This window comes from Mauremys mutica, chromosome 11, assembly GCF_020497125.1.
Source record: "Mauremys mutica isolate MM-2020 ecotype Southern chromosome 11, ASM2049712v1, whole genome shotgun sequence".
Taxonomy (NCBI): domain Eukaryota; kingdom Metazoa; phylum Chordata; order Testudines; family Geoemydidae; genus Mauremys; species Mauremys mutica.
The window spans coordinates 76043719-76063290 of NC_059082.1; the positions used below are offsets into that span (position 1 = coordinate 76043719).

Below are 19572 nucleotides of genomic sequence, written 5' to 3' on the forward strand. Positions count from 1 at the left end.
TAGCTATTGGATGTCTAACATAATGGGGTAGATCTGTAGGGAAAGAAGAAGTTAAAAATTACTTAGACAAGTTAGATGTTTTCAGGTCGGCAGGGGCTGATGAAATACATCCTAGAATGCTCAAGGAGCTGACTGAGAAGATACCTGAGCCATTAGCAATTATCTTCGAAAACTCATGGAAGACAGGAGAGACTCCAGAGGATTGGAAGAGTGCAAATATAGTACCAATCTTTACAAAAGGAAATAAGGACAACCTGGGGAATTACAGACCAGTCATCTTAACTTCAGTTCTCGGAAAGATAATGGAGCAAATAATCAAGCAATCAATTTGCAAATACCTAGAAGATAATCAGGAGATAAGTAACAGTCAACATGGATTTGTCAAGAACAAATCACGTCAAACCAAACTAATAGCTTTCTAAGACTTTTGATACTGTCTTACATGACCTTCTCATAAGGACACTAGAGAATATAGGCTGGATGGAGCTACTATAAGGCAGGTGCATAACTGAAAAAACATTCCCAGAAAGTAGTTATCAGTGGTTCACAGAGAAGCTAGAAGGGCATATCAAGTGGGGTCCCATGGTAGAGTTGCCAACTTTCTAATAGCACAAAACTGAACATCTTTGCCCTGCCCCTTCTCCGAGGCCCTGTCCCCCACTCACTCCACCACCCCTCCCTCTGTCACTTGCTCTCCCCCATCCTCACTCACTTTCACAGGGCTGGGGCGGGAGATTGGGGTGTGGGAGGAGGTGAGGGCTCCAGCCGGGGGTGTGGGTGCCAGGGTGGGGCCAGAAATGGATTCAGGGTGCAGTAGGAGGCTCCAGGCTGGTGCAGGGAGTTTAAACGTGGGAGGGGATGTGTGCTCTGGCTGGGGGTGCGGGCTCTGGGGTGGGGCTAGGGGGTTGGAGAGGGTGAGGGGTGCGGACTCTGGGAGGGAGTTAAGGTGCGGGAGCGGGTTCCGACCTGGGGTAGGGGTGTGGGAGGGTGTTTTGGGTGCAGGCTCCAGCCAGGCGGTGCATACCTCAGGCGGCTCCCAGAAGTAGCCAGCATGTCTGATTCCTAGGTAGAAGGGCCAGAGGGCTTTGCATGCTTCCTGCACCCACAGGTGCCACACCCGCAGCTCCCATTGGCCGGGAACCACGGCCAATGGGAGCTGCGGAGCCGGCACTCAGCTCAGGGGCAGTGTCAGGAGCCCTCGTGGCTGCCCCTTCACATAGGAGCTTGACATGCCAGCTGCATCCGGAGCTGCAGGGAGCCTGCCTTAGCCCTTCTGTGCCACTGACCAGACTTTTAGTGACCTGGTCAGAAACTCTGACTGGAGCTGTCAGGATCCCTTTTCGAATGGGTGTTCCGGTAGAAAACCGGATGCCTGGCAACCCTATCCATGTGAGGATTAGTCTCGGGTCCAGTTCTATTCACTATCTTCATAAGTGATTTAGATAATGGCATAGACAGTACATTTATGAAGTTTGTGGACAATACCAAGATCAGAAGAGTTGTAAGTGCTTTGGAGGATAGGATTAAAATTCAAAATGATCTGAACAAACTGGAGAAATGGTTGTAAGTAAATAGGATGAAATTCAATAAGGACAAATACAAAGTATTCCACTTAGGAAGGAATAATCAATTGCACACATCAAAAATGGGAAATGACTGCCTAGGAAGGAGTACTGCAGGAAGGCATCTGGGGGCTATAGCGAATCACAAGCTAAATGTGAGTGCAACACTGTTGCAAAAAAAGCAAACATCATTCTGGGATGTATTAGCAGGAGTGTTGTAAGCAAGAGAGAAGTAATGCTTCCACTCTACTCCGCACTGAGAAGGCCTCAACTGGAGTACTGTGTCCAGTTCTGGGTGCCACATTTCAGGGAAGATGTGAACAAACTGGAGAAAGTCCAGAAGAGAGCAACAAAAATGACTTATGAGGAAATATTGACTGAAAAAAAATTAATCATGATTAATCGCAGTTTTAATCGCACTGTTAAACAGTAGAATACCAATTGAAATGTATTAAATATTTTTGGATGTTTTTCTACATGTTCAAATATATTGATTTCAATAGCCACACAGAATACAAAGTGTACAGTGCTCACTTTACATTATTTTTATTACAAATATTTGCACTGTAAAAATTACAAAAAAGAAATAGTATTTTTCAATTCACATCATACAAGTACTGTAGTGCGAGCTCTTTATTGTGAAAGTGCAATTTACAAATGTCAATTTTTTTTGTTACATAACTGCACTCAAAAACACAACAATGTAAAACTTTAGAGCCTACAAGTACACTCAGTCCTACTTCTGGTTCAGCCAATCGCTCAAACAAGTTTGTTTACATTTGCAGGAGATAATGCTGACCTTCTCTTATTTACAGTGTCACCTGAAAGTGAGAACGGGCATTCACATGGCACTTTTGTATCCGGTATTGCAAGGTATTTATGTGCCTGATATGCTAAACATTTGTATGCCACTTCATGCTTCACCCACCATTCCAAAGAACATGCTTCCATTCTCATGTTAAAAAAAAAATGCGTTAATTACTTAGTGACTGAACTCCTTGGGGGAGAATAGCATGTTTCCTGCTCTGTTTTACCTGCATTCTTCCATCTATTTCATGTTATAGCAGTCTCGGCTGATGAACCAGCACGTTTAAGAACACTTTCACTGCAGATTTGACAAAATGTAAAGAAGATACCAATGTGAGATTTCTAAAGATAGCTACAGCACTCCATCCAAGGTTTAAGAATCTGAAGTGCCTTCCAAAATCTGAGAGGGACGAGGTGTGGAGCATGCTTTCGAAAATCTTAAAAGAGCAACACTTTGATGCAGAAACTACAGAACCCAAACCACCAAAAAAGAACATCAACCTTCTGCAGGTGGCATCTGATTCAGATGATGAAAATAAACATGAGTCTGTCCGCACTGCTTTGGATTGTTATCAAGCAGACCCTGTCATCAGCATGGATGCATGTCCTCTAAAATGGTTGAAGCATGAAGGGACATATGAATCTTTAGCACATCTGGCATGTAAATATCTTGTGACGCCAGCTACAACAGTGCCATGTGAATGCCTTTTTCTCACTTTCAGGTGACATTGTAAACAAGAAGTGGGCAGTATTATCTCCTGCAAATGTAAACAAACTTGTTTGTCTGAGTGATTGGCTGAACAGAAAATAGGACTGAGTGGACTTGTAGGCTCTAAAGTTTTATGTTGTTTTATTTTTTAATGCAGTTATTTGTTTGTACATAATTCTACATTTGTAAGTTCAACTTTCATGATAAAGACATTGCACTACAGTATTTGTATTAGGTGAATTGAAAAATACTATTTATTTTGTTTTTTACAGTGCAAGTATTTGTAATAAAAATAAATATAAAATGAACACTGTACATTTTGTATTGTGTTGTAATTGAAATCAATATATTTGAAAATGTAGAAAATATCCAAAAATATTTAAGGAAATGGTATTCTATTATTATTTAACAGTGCAATTAATCGTGTGATTAATCATGATTATTTTTTTTAATTGCTTGACAGCCCTACTCCCTATCTGTCAGGGTGGTTAAGCACTGGAACAAATTGCCTAGGGAGGTTGTGGAATCTCAATCATTGGACGTTTTAAAGAACAGATTAGACAAATACCTGTCAGGAATGGTCTAGTTATAATGTAATCCTACCTTGGGTGCAGGGGACTAGACTGGATGAGTTATTGAGGTCCCTTCCAGTCCTATACTTCTGTGATTCTATTTTCTTTTAAGGACCCTAAAACAGAGTGATGGGTAAAACAGCTTATCCTCCACATTTGTTTGTTTACCAATTATGCCTAATTTCTGACACACCAATTTTAGCTGACTTATTTCCAGTCCCACACTTTTCTGGTCTACTAGACATATCTTAACACGGTCCTTGAATTACATCAGCAGGGTTGTTTTTTTTGTTTGGAGTTATTCAGTCTGTCTCCTTTTTGCCTCTTTCCCCCACATCAACATTTACCGTTATAGGTTATTGTGATATTTTATAAACATTCACTCAATTAGGGTAAATTTGTAGGCCCAATTATTACAAGAAAACATTTCAAATTACTACTAAGTCTGGATAAAAAAGCTGTTCAGAAAAAAATAAAGTAGGATTAAAGGAAGTGACCACAAGGCTTTGATGCTTGCTTACTTCTTTAAGGATTCATTTATTATTTTTTTACTGCAATATTCCCCTTTCATTTCACCTGCCTTAGCATTGCTGCAATTGCAACATTCTGCCAGTTGGTTAAGTTAATTACAGTTGAGTATCGCTATGGCTTTTTCAAGGAACATGTATTCCAGATCATGTTTACTACTGAAAAGTGACAGTCTGAATTTGAATCAAATGTGCACTGCCTGATGAACTTCATTACACATTTAAATAAATTTCTACAACTTATCTAAAGAATGTGCAGGAACAGCCCATGGGATCACTTGGAAAATCTTTGTAATTAGCTACTTTTAAAAAGATGACAATGGATACGGACAAGTCAGAATTTCTGTTACTGTTCTTCCCTTCCAAACCACGGAACTGCCTTATTGACCTTGATTTAAAGGCTATACTTTTTGGTACTCCTGAAATGGGAACCATATAAATGTACACAGCCTGACTTGCTATTTAAACTACTTTTCTGTATGTACAAGCAGGATACGAATGGCAATAACTAATCAGGTGAGCAAAATTCTTCTTGCTCTGACCCCCGGCCTAACTTGACTACATTCAAAGATATAGTCTATTTGCTGCTGATCACCTTCAAATGAATAACTCCATGAAGAGGGGAAGAATCATGGCACTCAGAAGAGCAAGGCTTGAAAAACAGAGAGGTGCTGAATAGATGCCAGATGAATAATGGAGAGTCAGTACAGAGAAGGGATTGGTTGATGTACACAAGGATGCAGCCAAGGAGAACAGTGGCAACAATTACATTATTTTGACTGCTAAGAATAAGAACCTGTTGGTGAAGATCCTCAGCACCAACTGCCTGGAAAAAAATATACTAAATGATTTTAATATTGTGCAGTCACCCCAGAACTTGTAAAAGACAGCTAGCACATTGGCTCATCTGATTTAATCCTGTCTTCATCTCCCTTGAGTCACGCAATCTAGTTCAGCTTTTGTTTTGGCCACCTGGAGGCATGAGATTTAAGCTTGATGCCTAAACTTGAGCTATCAGTAAATTTGGAAAATTCTTGTATATGCAAGTATATGCACGCACAAAAGATTAGCAACCAACAGAATATCATTAAAAGATAAGCAACACTCTAAATACAGGTAAAAACTCTGCTGAAATCAACATAATGGTAAATTCCACTGGATTTGAATCTTAGTCTAAATCACTACTAATGAATACCTTTTTATATCCTTCCAAAAGAAAAATAATTTACAGTTAGGTCAGGAAGCCTATACTGTAATCACTATAAACACCTATGTGTGTTTAGAAACTTACGCTCTCATTTCATGATCCATTTATTGTTCAAGTCCTCATAATAATTGTTTTCATCCTTCTCTCTGTTGTATCTTTATTACCTTGTATTAAACATGATTTTTTTAAAATTATTCCATTATAATCATGTCAACCAATTTAAAAAATGCAGTCTTGTAATAATGGAATCAATGTATTTGTTTCTGTGCATTTTTCAACTAACTTAATTATAGTAACTCAAGTATATTCTAAATTAATTTTAAATTATGTTTTCTTTGTATACATTTAATATTTTTTCTTTAAAGAAAAATACTGATAATGTAACCTCATAATAGCAAAATTCAACAAGTATCCTTCCTTATGCAAGATAAAATATCTATGAACAGAACATATGTATATCATACATTTTGAAACAAGTCTTGTATTTAATAAAAATATTATCATTTGTACTTCTATAGTGCTTTTCAAAACACTTCAGAAACATTAACTGAGCCCTGACAACACCTTTGCAAGGAAGTTAAGTGATATACAGGGATTATTTCTTCCACCATTAAAATGCAGCCCTCTCTGGGGTGAAATGCAGCACTTAACAGTGCAAATGAACACTCTATAACAGTTTAGGTCAGGAAATGAAGAAAACTGTGATTAGCTGAAACCGCACTGGAATTAAGGTAGGAAGAATATAATTCCTGAGCTGCATTTCTGCCAGAACTCTGAGGTCACACCTCTCCTCATATAGAAACTGCTATGGAATCTTTAATTATTACAAGTGGTCAAGACTTCAGTTTTGTGTCTCACCTTAAAGACAGGACCTCCAGCAGTAGCACACTCATAACGTTATGCTCAGGCATTGGTTCATTAATGACTCGGGGGGTAGATGTACTGAATCACCAGCACCTCTCCTTGCAGCCCTAGGTGTTCCTTGGAGGTCTCCTATCTGTCATGACCCTGATTGGGTTGACATATTACTAGAATTCAGTACGGAGTGGTATAACTGCAGGTTTAAATGCAATTTGTTAGCAGCTCTCTCTTTTCTACATATGTTCAATTTTTACTTGCATTTTAATCTTGATCAATAAGTAGATTCAGAGACTTGAAGGAAGATGCAAAAGGAAGATCAACACTTAAGGAATTTAATATAATGGAAGAGTTATGGTATAAAGGTTTGGTACAACCTATGCATTTTGTCTGTGTCTATAGTACTTATGGACAATCCCAGCCATTGCTCAACTCGCTCAGGTCACCTTTGTCTGGGGCATCCTCTGAATCATGAAAGGTAATCACTGCTGCCCGTTGTTGGATGTCCAGACCGACTGGTATTTGAAGACTGCAGACTTGTTAAAATAAGATCTCTCTCTACATTTTATCCAAACTCGTCTGGAGTAAAATCATTACAGCTCCTGTGGTCTTCCTCCTGGAGGCTCTAAGAATGTTTTCAAACATCTACATTTCAAAAACGCAGAACCTGTTGTCTTGATCCTTTATGTTACTCCGCTAACTCTCTACTCCATAAAACACAGCAGGGAAACGTGGCCAGGTCATTGTAAATTTCTTCTGACAGTGAAATGGGATGGCCTTGTGTTACATTGGCATAATGCAGAAGATGGGGGTAATTCAGAAGCTACACTTACCCTTTTCTAGAGACTGTACAGATACTGTCCAAATCTGCTCATCTGGCTTTTGAATATATTAAACACAGCTATGTTAAGCACTATGAGGATAGGTCTTAAACTCATAAAAGCCATGAAACGTGGAGTTTAGTCAGTCTGCTCACTCTGCCCTTAACTCTTACCGCTGTGCCTAAGTATTGTAGCTCTACTGTTCTCAGATTCCTATATCTTGGAACAATGGTACTACGAAGTAAGTGAAGAACTTTTAACTCTGAAGTTGCTGACATTTTTTAACTTAGGTTCAAATGTCATCCAGCGTCTGAGCCTATCTTCTACGTTTAACTGCTTTTTAGTAAATTAAAGCCAAACAGAATAAAACACAAGACTGTTACTGTGTTTGTGTAAGAGGCATTATAACTCATATCATATTAAGTTATTTAACCCCTCAGAATTCTATCTGAATTCTTATTGTTATTCCTGAGCTGTCTTCTTTGCAGAAGACACTTCCAGAAGTGTGGTGAGGTCATTGTATAATGCTTCTCATGGGATTCCCAGCTATGTAATGTGATATTTTTTATTCTCCTCCAATCTTTATTATTGATGTAGGAGCAGATTTACACCATTAAAGCAGAGCAGCTGGCTAGTGGCCCTTGGGACTACCCCCTTGTTTAGGAAGATTTCAGACCCTCCAATAGTTTACTATACTCAGACTGATTTATTGGGTTGCAAAGCCATCCTGTTTTTAAAACAAATTATTTTTCAGTCACATATCTGTTGTTTTCTAAAGCTTTGTCTCTCGGGAAGACAGGAAGAGTATTCATAGTAGTATAAAATCTTTTGGAACAACTATATAGTTAAGTTAATTCAATTGTTTTTCCTAGTGATGAATTTGCACTGCAATTTTAGATTAAAGCAAAATCCAAGTCTAAGAATAAACTCCAGGACTCGGGAAGCTTGGAATTCTTATTGTCACCACTGTACAGACACGTGTTGTATACACAGAAGGGTTCTCTAATCAGAAACTTGAATTGTTCTATACTTTAGCAGCTTATTCAAGATGGAACAAGGAAGACCTGGATGAAGATCATAGAGCAAGATATGATGCTCAAGTACAAGAGGATAAATAGTGTTCTTGAGAGTCTGAATATTAACACCTATGCTGATGACACTTCTTTGTCCTATGGTATTACCTGTCAATGTAGAAGTGTCTTTCCTCTTATCTTTCAAAGCTATTGCTGTTTTTTTCTTTACCAACTATATTTTCTGAGCACAGTAGAACATCAAAGAAAACATCTTGGTGGAAAATACTATATGCTGGTGTCAAATTAGTCAGAAATGCCTTTTCTAGAAGAATGTATGAAAGGCAATGATTAAGTTTACTTACAGGACTAACATAAGTAACCAAATCATAGTGATTTCCTGGTTGGAAAACTAGAATTTGATGTGATTTGCAACCTTGCAATTCAGTATTATCCATCATTGAATGGGATAGCTTTAGGAAAGTAAGATAGGGTACATTTGTTGAAAACAAATATAATCAGGCATATTTGATACTCTCTCCACAGGAGTCTGATTGGCTGACAAAAGTCACAACTGTAGCAGTATTCGGTATAATTATATGAGTCAGGACAAATTAACTATTTGTGACAAAATTATAACATTTTTGTTAATGTCAGAAGTAAAGTTATAACAAATACACTCAAGCCATATGAGTAACATAAAGATGCAAGTTGTCAATTTGTTGCATGGCAATTTGTTTCCCCCTTTTCTTTCCTACCAAACCAAGAACTGTGTTGTTTATCTTTAGTTAGGTTCCTCCATAGCGTGGTTGTATGATCCTTCTTTTTTAGCTTAACAGCTGTCTTCAGAGAGCTGGCATCTCTTGGGGTAGGTGAGTTTTCTACTCCTTCCTCCACCTGTTCTCTGCCCTCTCTTCCCAATGTTTCTCTATGCTTTCACCACGTATATAAATAAAATGATACAATATTCTACAATGATGTTACAAAACTATATAGCTTACAGTATTATTGGTATCATGTTTGCATTTTAGTCATTTTTAAATTACAGGATCTGCCCAATATTTATCATATTTTCTCCACCATCTGCCTGTCTTTTTACACAATTGGCTCCATCTCCTTGTCTTCTATGCTCCCTCCCCACCCCCCGGACTGGTTTGCCTTCATAAGTCTCTAATAGTTGTCTTGGTGTTATATGGGAGAGCTGTTCTACTGCCTTTCCTGCCACGGGTTCAGCACTTTGCTCCTCACTCATAATGTACATTAGGGAGAGTGGAGAGCAAGTGTAGAACAGCAGCATGGAAACAGCAAAAGCAATATTACCAACATCCAGGCAGCCATCTCACATTGCAACACTTTAAAAAAAAAAACTTCTCCAAAACAACAGAGCTGCATTTTAGAAACATAGGTCTTGTGTTTAAGGCCAAAAATGGTACGGTATTGTCTTCAATTGTCTTAGCTTAATACAATTTAAAAGCACTTGTTAAAGATGCAGGCTAATATCTTTGAAGTCAGGCTGGTATGTTGTAGCCTAAGTTCCACCCAGCTCCGCTAGCAGGTCTCCAAACATGTTATTCTGTGTCTCAGCAAACCAGATAAGAGGGCCGTTCAATTGCGTTAAGCTAACATGATTGAAGAAAATACCATTTTTGCCCTTCAGGAGACCAAAGGCACTTTACCAGGTCAAAAGAAAGTAATCAAACACACACTGCCTCCCTACTGAAAATACACAGGGGAATAATTTTAAAGAGGCATTATCAGGTTGAAGAGGTTTAAAAAAAAAAGCAGGTGTCTTTATTTGTTACTAAATATTAAAATTAAAATGTTTTAAAACTGATTTACTTTTATTTAGCTGGTGTATTTTTTTTTAATTTCACTCAACTTCATAGGCTTGGATGATGAAAATTGACTAGTTTAGTTTAATTTTCCTGTTTTTATACACCAGCACAATCCTGTGGGTTTGAGATGACTATAAATGAATTTTCCTTGGAATGAAACAACATGGCTTCAGTGAAAACAAAATAATGGAAACAAACATATTACTGCTAGGTTTTCTATAACTCATCTTTTATAAAGCCTTAATTTGGGGCCTAAACTGCCTGATGATTATTTTAACAACCGCTACTTCTTCAGTACTGATAACCACCTTCAACTTCACTATAACTTAAATATAGAGTACCTGAGCCTTTCTTCCTACATGCAGGGATGTCATTTCAGGAAAAAAAAAGAATTGGGGTGTGTGGCAAAGTTGCATCAGCATACAAAACATTATATATCCATATTATAGCCTCCAAAGTCCAGGAGGGGGACCAAAAAGTGGAGCATATACACCTCTGTCAGGGAGCAGTTGCCCCATAGCAAATGACACCCACTGATTTCAATCTGACCTTAAAATCTGAAACTGAACTTCCAAACTTGTCAGGCAGATCTACAGCCATAATACTGCTTTGTGGTAATTAAAAACCCAATTAAGTATGTTATGCATTTCCAGTTAGGGTAAATTAGACCTCCACCCCACCTTCAAACAACTAGTTTTAAAATAGTTTCTCCCCACTGCAGTGAATTGTTGATAGCTCAACAAAAATTATAAACACAGTTGTACCCCTGAGACCAGTTCTCTACACAGTTTAAAACAGACTTGGCTCAGCTTACAGTATAGCGTACCGAAAACAGACCTTAGGGACAGATGCCTATAAGAGTGGAGCCCTGAGTTCTATAATTATTCACCTGTTTCATAGCAGTGAGGGAAAATGTGCTGGGATAGAGTGCATCATGCATCTGGTTGTTAATAAGGTTGGGGCTGAAATACAGCTTGTTTTTTGGTTACTAGGGAGAGGTTACAGAGCATTGGGGTAGCCTGGATCTCCTGTTAGCGGATATGCAACACAGTGGGATATTGATATCACAGAGATGTTAGATACTGAAGTGGAAAGAGTTCATCTGTAGGGGCAGAGGCATACTATGCACTAATTCAATGATGGAAACAGAAGAAAACTGGGGAAAAGCTGGCATAAATAATGCATCCATTAGATAATAAGGGGAAGAGGGAAAGAATGTGCTGGGCACTGGATATCATGAGCCTGATACTGACTGTGGGCATTATAGCCACCCATTAGTTACTGCATAAGTAAAAACGTGCACATGTGACTATTAGATATCAACGAACCTGTTACACATTAGGGAGTGGAAGGGCTACAGATATGTTGCACCTGTTGGATACTATGTGGGAAGGAGATTGCACAGGTGTGGGGCTGGCAGATATCATGCTCGTTTGTGAGGTGGCGTAGGAGACTCCTTTTTATTATGCAAGAAAACAGGGCAACGTGGAAAAAGAACTGGCTTAATTTAAATGCCTCTTATTTCATTGCCAAGGCTTCATGCCCTTCCTTAATACAGAAACATCTTACATTTGACGTGACACAGTTTACTGTGTTCTCCTGGTGAATCCAACGCAATAGCTCTCTTGCCACGATATTTAAAAAAAAAAGTTGGGCGCAAACCTAGTTTAAACATTTGCTGGTATATCAAAGAAAACAAAGCTCAAGAACTTTGCAGCGCTGTTAGCCCTTGCAGGCTGAGCTAAAGCACCACACAAAGAGAGAAGGGGGAGGGCGTTAATTTGTACCTCTAGGCTCCCTGGCTTTCGTCAAATCCCTCTTTTTGCTTGTTGCTGCCAAAAATTAATAGCTGCAGGGGATGCACAGAGAGAGATTCTTGGCCCGCAGTTACAGCAGTCGCACCCATTCTTTGCTGGGCGTGCCTGTCCTTCCACCCTTTCTGCTGCAACTGCTGCAGAGGCTGGCTTGCAAACCTAGGGGGCGCAGCGAGCGCGAGGACCAGGGGCAACGTTCCACCGGGGCTAGCGCGCGCGGCCGTTAAAGAACGCCCCACCTCCTCCCCCTCTCTTTTCCCTCTCCCCCCCCCCGCACAGGGCTTCTGTCCAATCAGGCGCCTGGCTGGAGGCGGTGCCTCTGAAAGGGTCGGGGGGGAGGGAAGAGAACGGGTGGAATGGAAGGTCGGGACGGCGAGCGTTCCATGCGGCTGCTGGAAGGTCCCGCGCTCGTGGCCAGCTAGTGTGTGAGGGGGAGGGAGCTGGGCTCCCCCCTCCCAGCGCCTGTACAGAACGGGCGGGCAAAACCTGTGTGAATACACCCAACCCCCGCACATCGTCTGCCTCTGACAGCCGCCCGCCCCCCCCCAGTTCTCTCGCAGCAGCTTTGCTGGGTCCCGGGAGGGATGTTTCCCCACACAGCCCCAGCCCTCCTAGGTGTAGGTCAGGGGATGAGGGGGAATGGGACGGGAGGGCTGTGTGGGGGTCAGGCAGGGGAGGTGAGGAGATGGGGGTATTTAGGGTTGGATGGGGAGGGGAGGGGGGAAGTGAATGTGGATTGAGTAAGGCGGGGTGGGAGAGGAGGGAGGCGGTGGGGTAGGGGACGCGAGAGGAGTGTCCGGACTCAGTGAAGTGGGGGTGGGGTTGTGAAGTGTGGGCGATAGGGGTAGGGGTTGAAAACCAGGTGATACACAGCGAGAGGTGAGGAAAGTTCAGGCTCAGTCTTGTGGCGGGCAAAGGAGGGAGCTGGCAGGATTTTTGTTTGGTCTATTTCCCTCCTGGGTGACTTGTTTTACTTTTGGTTCTGATTCGCTTTTTCCTATTTGTATGTTAACAATCAGGACAAAAACTGAGGAGGAAAAACCTCTAAAAAAACTTTGCCCCGCTCCCTTTAAGGGGCGGGGGGAGCAATTCCCGCTGTTTGTTTAAATGTTAAACCTTTAGCGTTTACTTTGTTTTGTTTTATTGTGTAGGGGTTTATTGCTGCTCCGACAGAGCTTTTCCCCTTGTGTTGGCAGCTTCTCTGAGGGAGAGACACACAGGAAGAACCAGGAGCCCTGGACTGCACAAACAAGGAACGTAGGAGGAGTCCATATAAGCAAAGGGACTGGAAGGATTTCACCTTGTTGCTGCTTGTTTCAGGCGATTTTCCGTCCTCCTCCTTCTTGAAACGCCCCAGCAGAGGGTTTCTTTGTTGCTTTCACGACCGACCAGAAGCAAATCCTTTGCCTGTTTTTTGGAGGTGGTTTTTACTGCGGTTCCCTTGCAAGAAACAGACCAGCACCTTCCTGCTAGCAGGGAAATCTGATCAACTGAGGTTTCCCCCACCTCCGGCTGAGTGTGAGAGTTCGAGTGACACCCCTACTGGCCTGTAGCTGACTTCAAATCTAACTGGACTCACAGCTAGGGCTGCTAAATCTACCTGGTCAAGGACCCTTCAAACCCTCATATTGATGACAGATTTGTAGCCAAAGGAAAACCGGATTAATATAATTGTGGAGCTCTGGGGGGATATCTTGAGACTACTCTGTCTGCATGGCTAATCTTGAAATTGTCTGAAATAAATCTTTAGTGCAAGGAGTAGTGCGATATTTCCCCTTGGTTTTAGGTTTATTTTCTACTCATACAAGCATTTAACACTTTTGTAGCAGGGGTTTAACGGGGAATGGGACACATACGGAACACTAACCTGCTCCATAACAATCACAAGTGGGAATAGTTTCCGTCATCTTTGCGGTATGAAAGGTGCTCTCTGGATTGTCTGCTGGTGGCTCTCTAAATGGATCAATCTCTCTCTGCTTTTGCTAGCGATGTGATGAAGGATCCAGATTTATTGGAATACTAACGCCAATAAACTTACTCTCTCAGCGTTGAAGGCATTGGATGTGACAGTGCAAAGAAACATGTGTTTCACATTTCTGCCTGGTTGTTTTGGTGCAATCAATACCTCCACAAGATACATTGATTTAGATGGCGATTATAACACAGTCATGCACACGGCGTGCTGCCTTCGGGTTGCATGCAAAGTGAGCACAAATCACCGAGTCCTCCGCTCCTGTAAACCGGGGGTGTCTGTTCCCCCCAAACTTCAGGATGAAGGCAAAGGGCGATGTCCTCAACCCACCAAAGAGAAACCGGCCTCGGGGTGTGGAGTGATCAATGGCCAAAGAGCTGACAAAACTGTCACCAGGCAGTCGGATCGACTGGGGATCCGTGAAGAAATAATAGTTGGAAGAAAGGTGGATCGAGAAATTATTGCACGAAGGAATAGCTGGAGAGACCGGATGATGATAAAGTTAAACTTCTGTTTCTTCTTCTGTCGCGGATGGTGGGCGTTTCTGTTGATTCAGCTCCACATGTTGCAAGCACTGGCACAAGGTAGGGCTCAGAGACATTTTTGTTTAGAGAAATGCTGCATCTGCCTTTTAAGACGTAGAAATCCTGTTCAGGCATGGATGTAGCCCTTTGCTTTAATCCCATAGAGAACAAACTTCAGAAACCGTAATTAACAATGGATTTAATATATAAATGGTATTTTATTTATAAACAGTCCTTTCTTTATAGGAGCAAGCGTTTATCCCTTTACATAATTCTCTTAGCTTTCTATCCCGTTTCGACCCCCCTATATAAGTATCAATAGTTATATCGGGACCTCGCTGTTAATCCTCACATAACCTTTCCTTTTTATTTAACTGGAGATGAGCATACATTTCTGTTATTTCTTAGGTAGCAGAAGAGTTAACTTCTGTGTGAGTTTTAAAAAAAATCATTGTGCACCGACATACATTGTTAAGAGAAACGGACTCATAAATTCACCGACTAGAACTACATCAGACATGTAAACACATTTAAAAAAAAAAGTAGTACCAGTGTATGTGAACTTCGAGTCGAGTCTTGTTCATTCCTTAGATTGTTTAAAAAAAATTAAGTGACACAAAACTGTGATGGATTCGTATCTGAGTATTTTCAAATCAGAGATCCTTGCGGTTAAATGAGTCTCTTGTAAACGAAGGGTCACAGTCGACCAATCGATTTCAAATATCAAGTGGCAATCACTTTCCATCTAAATTTACGTCTTTAAAAAATAGCTAAATGCAGGGTAATTCTTAATAATCCTTTGACAGAGTAAACAATAAGTGGTAGGCTATGGCATTATGGTTGGCTGAGCAAAATGACATGCTGAACAAATGCAGCTTTCACTTTCTTTGCTGTTTTGTGTTTTATTGCTGAGTGTATTGTGTGTGTTCCACTAGTGTGTTCATTTCTATAGTGTGGGATAACGAGTCAGCGATTACAACTCAGAAATTAATAATCTCATAAAAGGGGGAATACATTCTGCAAACAAATCTTTAAAATAAAGTACCGACTATGTTTTGATTAACCCTGTATTTAATAGATGTTTACACTTTAAAAATGAAGTTGGTAAACCAGTATATCCTGATTTAGCCTTTTACAAATAAAATCAATGCATCAGTTTGCTTATCTTTGAACTGTTTGTGTGGATGCTCACTAGCTCTTTAGTTTTTGTACATAGGGGAGAACTCTACAGCTAAAGTTTAATAACTGGATAGTCTGTATGTTGAGGGAGAGGGCTATGAAACCAAGTCTGCTGTAATCTGTCTACTCAGCCTTTACTATTGCACCCTTTCAGACATTTTCAGCCACAGGGTATAGAGTAGTTCTAATCCACTGTTTAATAGTGAACTCCACCCTCATAAATCTGTCTCTTTTTCAAAGTTTTGTTTATGCTGTCATTCCTATTCCCAAACTACTTGTGCTGAGGCCTGCAAACCTTAACAGAGGGTATTGTTATAGTAAAACAGAATGTACTTACATCTAGTTAATGTAATCCTCTGCAAATTATAATTCACATTTCTTCTCTTTTTCTGTATCCTTGATTGGCATCTACCAATGTGACCTTTTATTTTGAAAGGCAAATATTTTAAAATGTCTATTTAAATTGGGCTTCTTGAGATTAGCCGTGGAGCCAGTTTTACATGTACCCGGTAGATCCCTGAATCAATTAAATGGACTCATTAAAAAATATTTTCTGTGACTAGTAAAAGTAACCTTCATCTTGCAGTAAAAACTATGCACATACATTTGTGCAGTACTTAATATACTGAAACAATATTTCTTTTAGCACCATATTTCAGAGCTTACTAAGCACATTAAAAATGCATCTTTATTGAATTTGTTTGGGATTTGTACAAAGTCTAGTGTTACAAACTATCCTAAACTTTAAAAAAGTTAGAACACAATCAGTTTATTAAATACGTAGGCAAAGCAATAATTAAACAAGCAATAGGCCTGCAAGGGGGCAGAAAGATAAACTACTGTAGAAAAGCACTTGTGCAACTACATGGGGATGGGGTTTAGTAACTATTAGTCAATGGAGTATGAACAATTCATTCAATGAGGTACCAACAAAGGGTGGGCTTCAGGAAGGAACCTGGGCATTGCAATGCTGAGTGTCCAGGCCCCTAACTTTTAGATGCCAAGAAAATAACACTACTACTGTGATCCACAAAGCTGAGTTAGGTTCCTTGGTTCCTTGTACAGTAAAATGGGGAGAGATAAGCACCTTAGAATGCAATCCACAAAAACCAGCATGCCAGATAGGGACCTGCTTAGAGTAGCCAATGGGAGATGGTGGTGAGAGTGGTGCGTGCTAAGTCCCATCCTTCTGTTCGAGATAGGTGCTTGAGTCTGGGCTGCTTAGCAATCCATGAATTGGAATCAGGCTCCTAAGGTGATCCTTGTGAAAATGAGTTAAGCACCAGCCTCACGCCATACAAGATGGCTGGAGGAGGAGGTGCTGCTGGTGCTGCCATCCTTCTTATAACTTGTAGCCCATGGTTAGAGCACTCATCTGGGATGCAGGAGATCCATGTTAAGTTCCTGTCTCTCTGCCAAAGGGGAAGAAAAGATGTGAACAGGGGCCTCATTGCTCAGGAGAGTGCTCTAACCACTGAGCTATGGGATATTCTGATGTAGGGCTCCCTCAGTGTCTCCTGCTAAAGCTGTTTCAGTAGGGATGAATTATGATGCAGGGGGAGTGGACCTCGGGTCACCCCCAATCCAGATGAGTGTCCTAATCACTGAACTACCGAATCCATCTCACATTCTCTTGCTCTCTCTGGCTCAGTGACTATTGAGGCATTTATTTACAGTGGAACCGTCACTGGGCCAAAGAGAGAGAGAGAGTGTGTGAGAATGATTCTATAGTCCAATGGTTAGGGCACCCATTTGGGTGCTGAGCAACCCTGTGTCTAGTCCCCATGCTCTGATCACTCTTGTTATTTAGCCACAGTGGGACAGCTTGAACAGGAGAGACTGAGGAAGCCCCACATTGGTATATCCCATTGCCCACAGTAGTAGTCCCTTTAAAATGTGATGTAATAAAAACAGTACCAGTCTTAATGCAATGCACTTCAAACAGGTTGCCATAAATTTTAAATTCAGTGACAGGTTGCTGTTCTCTATGCTTTCTGAATTGTATGATATATCCATCATTTTTATATCAAATTGAAAATTCACATTGTAGAAGATATATGTCAGTGTATGACAAAAGCTCATGTATCTTGAAAATGAAAGTTCTGGTACAGCTACACAGGGTTTCTAATGGGATGATGAGTTGGTCATATGGACAAGAGTATTACATGGCCCTCTAATCTTTTTATCTGATAAAAATAAAATACAACATTCTAAATGTGAAGCCTACGGCTGTTAGGATCTGAAGTCTTCACAAATGACTGTTCCAGCACTTTTAAAATTAAACCAGGTACATTGAAATGCACTATCAGTTTGGTTCCCAATAAACTGAATAGAAAAGATCGAGACTAAGTATTTAATATTTTCAAATAAACGATAAAGTATTTTTGTGGTTGTAACTAGTTTGAGTACTGGCCACAACTGGATGATCTATATAGAACAAAGGATTCAGAGATGAGACATACAAAGAGAATATTTTGGCAATACGCTTTGCTCAAAGTTTTCATTGCAATTTTCTTAGGCTGTGTTAGAGGAGATGTAAGCATTTATATTCATTAGCTTTTCAACCTTCATTGATAGCTAACTGTGATACTGGCTTATTGTGGTGTATTTTTATTTTAAAATGAATCCAGTGCTTACGAAAGATACAAGGACTGAAAGTACTGGAAAGTGAAGTCTTCCCTTCAACTTGCAGTATTAATGCAAGCCTTCCTACATTGGTTCACCAATGAGCTTGAATTTGTTTGGATAGATGACCTTTAAGGACGAGAGGGTAATTTAAAATTTCTATGCCTATTCAGTCCTTGGTCTTTCTGCTGAGCCTGCCAACCATAATGCTTGTGGTGGTTTTTGACAGGTTTGCCCATTTGGAATGAACTAGTTAGCACCAAATTATCATAGGCCATAAAATAGCCATAAGAAAGTCATTTATAACCACAGTTAGTCACTGTTTAGGAATTTCAGGTTCAGATTAGCAGATAAGTGATGAAAGGCTTCAGATCACATTAACAACCCCCTAAATTAACTAGTGCTCCTGCAGGTAGCTACTGTATTTAAAACAAAGGTCCTGATCCTGCAAATTACTCTCCTTGGGTGGATCCCTGTGACTATGCAGAGCCCCACTGATTGAACAGAGCTCATTACAGGATTTGACTATTAGAGTTTAATATCTACATGTCTACTAGAGGATTTGAATTGAAGTACTACTGTTTGTTTAAATATGTTGGAAGTTGCTAAAGGCTAAGATACATTTTGGGGTCTGACTTTAAACCTAACAACAATTTGTCTCACTTTTTCTTAAGGATTGAATGAACACTTTTTAAAATTTGACTGTAACGGGGGTAATTTTGAAAAAGATAAAACCACTGCAAAGCTCTAAGCATCTTTTAACAAGAAAAACAGTATCTTAATTTTTAAGGAAAGAGAAGCTTGTCTGATTCTTAGTTTAACAGAGATGAAAGTGTAATTTTTCATGCCACTTGATCAAATTTATAATTTAAAATTGTATAAGAAGCTGAATCCTTATTTTAAGTGGCATTAATATCCATTATGCTTTTGATAGAACCAGTGAAATGGATGGTTGAGGAATGTATTTTCATGGGGTATGGTTTTTGTTAATGCCGGTTTGTAATCTGGTGGGATTTGTAAATGTGTTAAGTGCAAGAAACTTGTGAAATAAATTGTACACTGCATTTGATACAAAAAGTGGATGAGGAACTTGCAAAGGATACTTAGCAAATTATGTCAAGAGATAAATAGTTGTTGTGTAAGGGGAAAGACAGGCACACTGATAAGAGGATGAACTTACTGGAGAGCAGAAGGTATGGCAAGTTAAATGTTAGGAGAGGTATTTTTAGTCTTATAACAGCCTTATACCATTTGTCAGAGGGCCCTCAGATCACAATACATTTTCCTTCTGTGTTCCCTTTTCTTAGTACAGCATTTGTTAGTTTTCAAATGTGTGAATTCCTCTTCCTGTGCATTTAAATAGATTTATTAAAATGGATTCATTTGTATACATTGCTAAAAAACTTAAATCTAATATTCTAAGCATCATACATATTTGCTAATTTATTCATATTTTGAGTGAAGTGCTGCAGACAAATTAATGAGAGAAGACCTTAACGGTAGTGTGAGAGAGGATGAAGAGAGTGTATGTAAGCCACACGATAGATATT

At 40.0% G+C, this 19572-nt stretch overlaps 1 protein-coding gene across 13 annotated transcripts in view; it reads left to right on the top strand.

Annotated features, from left to right (window-relative positions):
- SDK1 (sidekick cell adhesion molecule 1) overlaps window positions 1-19572 on the top strand; it is a 664468-nt gene that overhangs the window by 13580 nt on the left and 631316 nt on the right. For 4 of the 13 annotated variants that reach the window (XM_044979050.1, XM_044979063.1, XM_044979062.1 and 1 more), the window contains exons 1-2: window positions 12131-12339; window positions 12874-14278. In XM_044979050.1, coding sequence (XP_044834985.1) covers window positions 13804-14278 — 475 coding nt within the window. In that variant the 5' untranslated portion in view covers window positions 12131-12339; window positions 12874-13803. The other 9 variants (XM_044979056.1, XM_044979053.1, XM_044979052.1 and 6 more) reach the window with 5 other exon arrangements.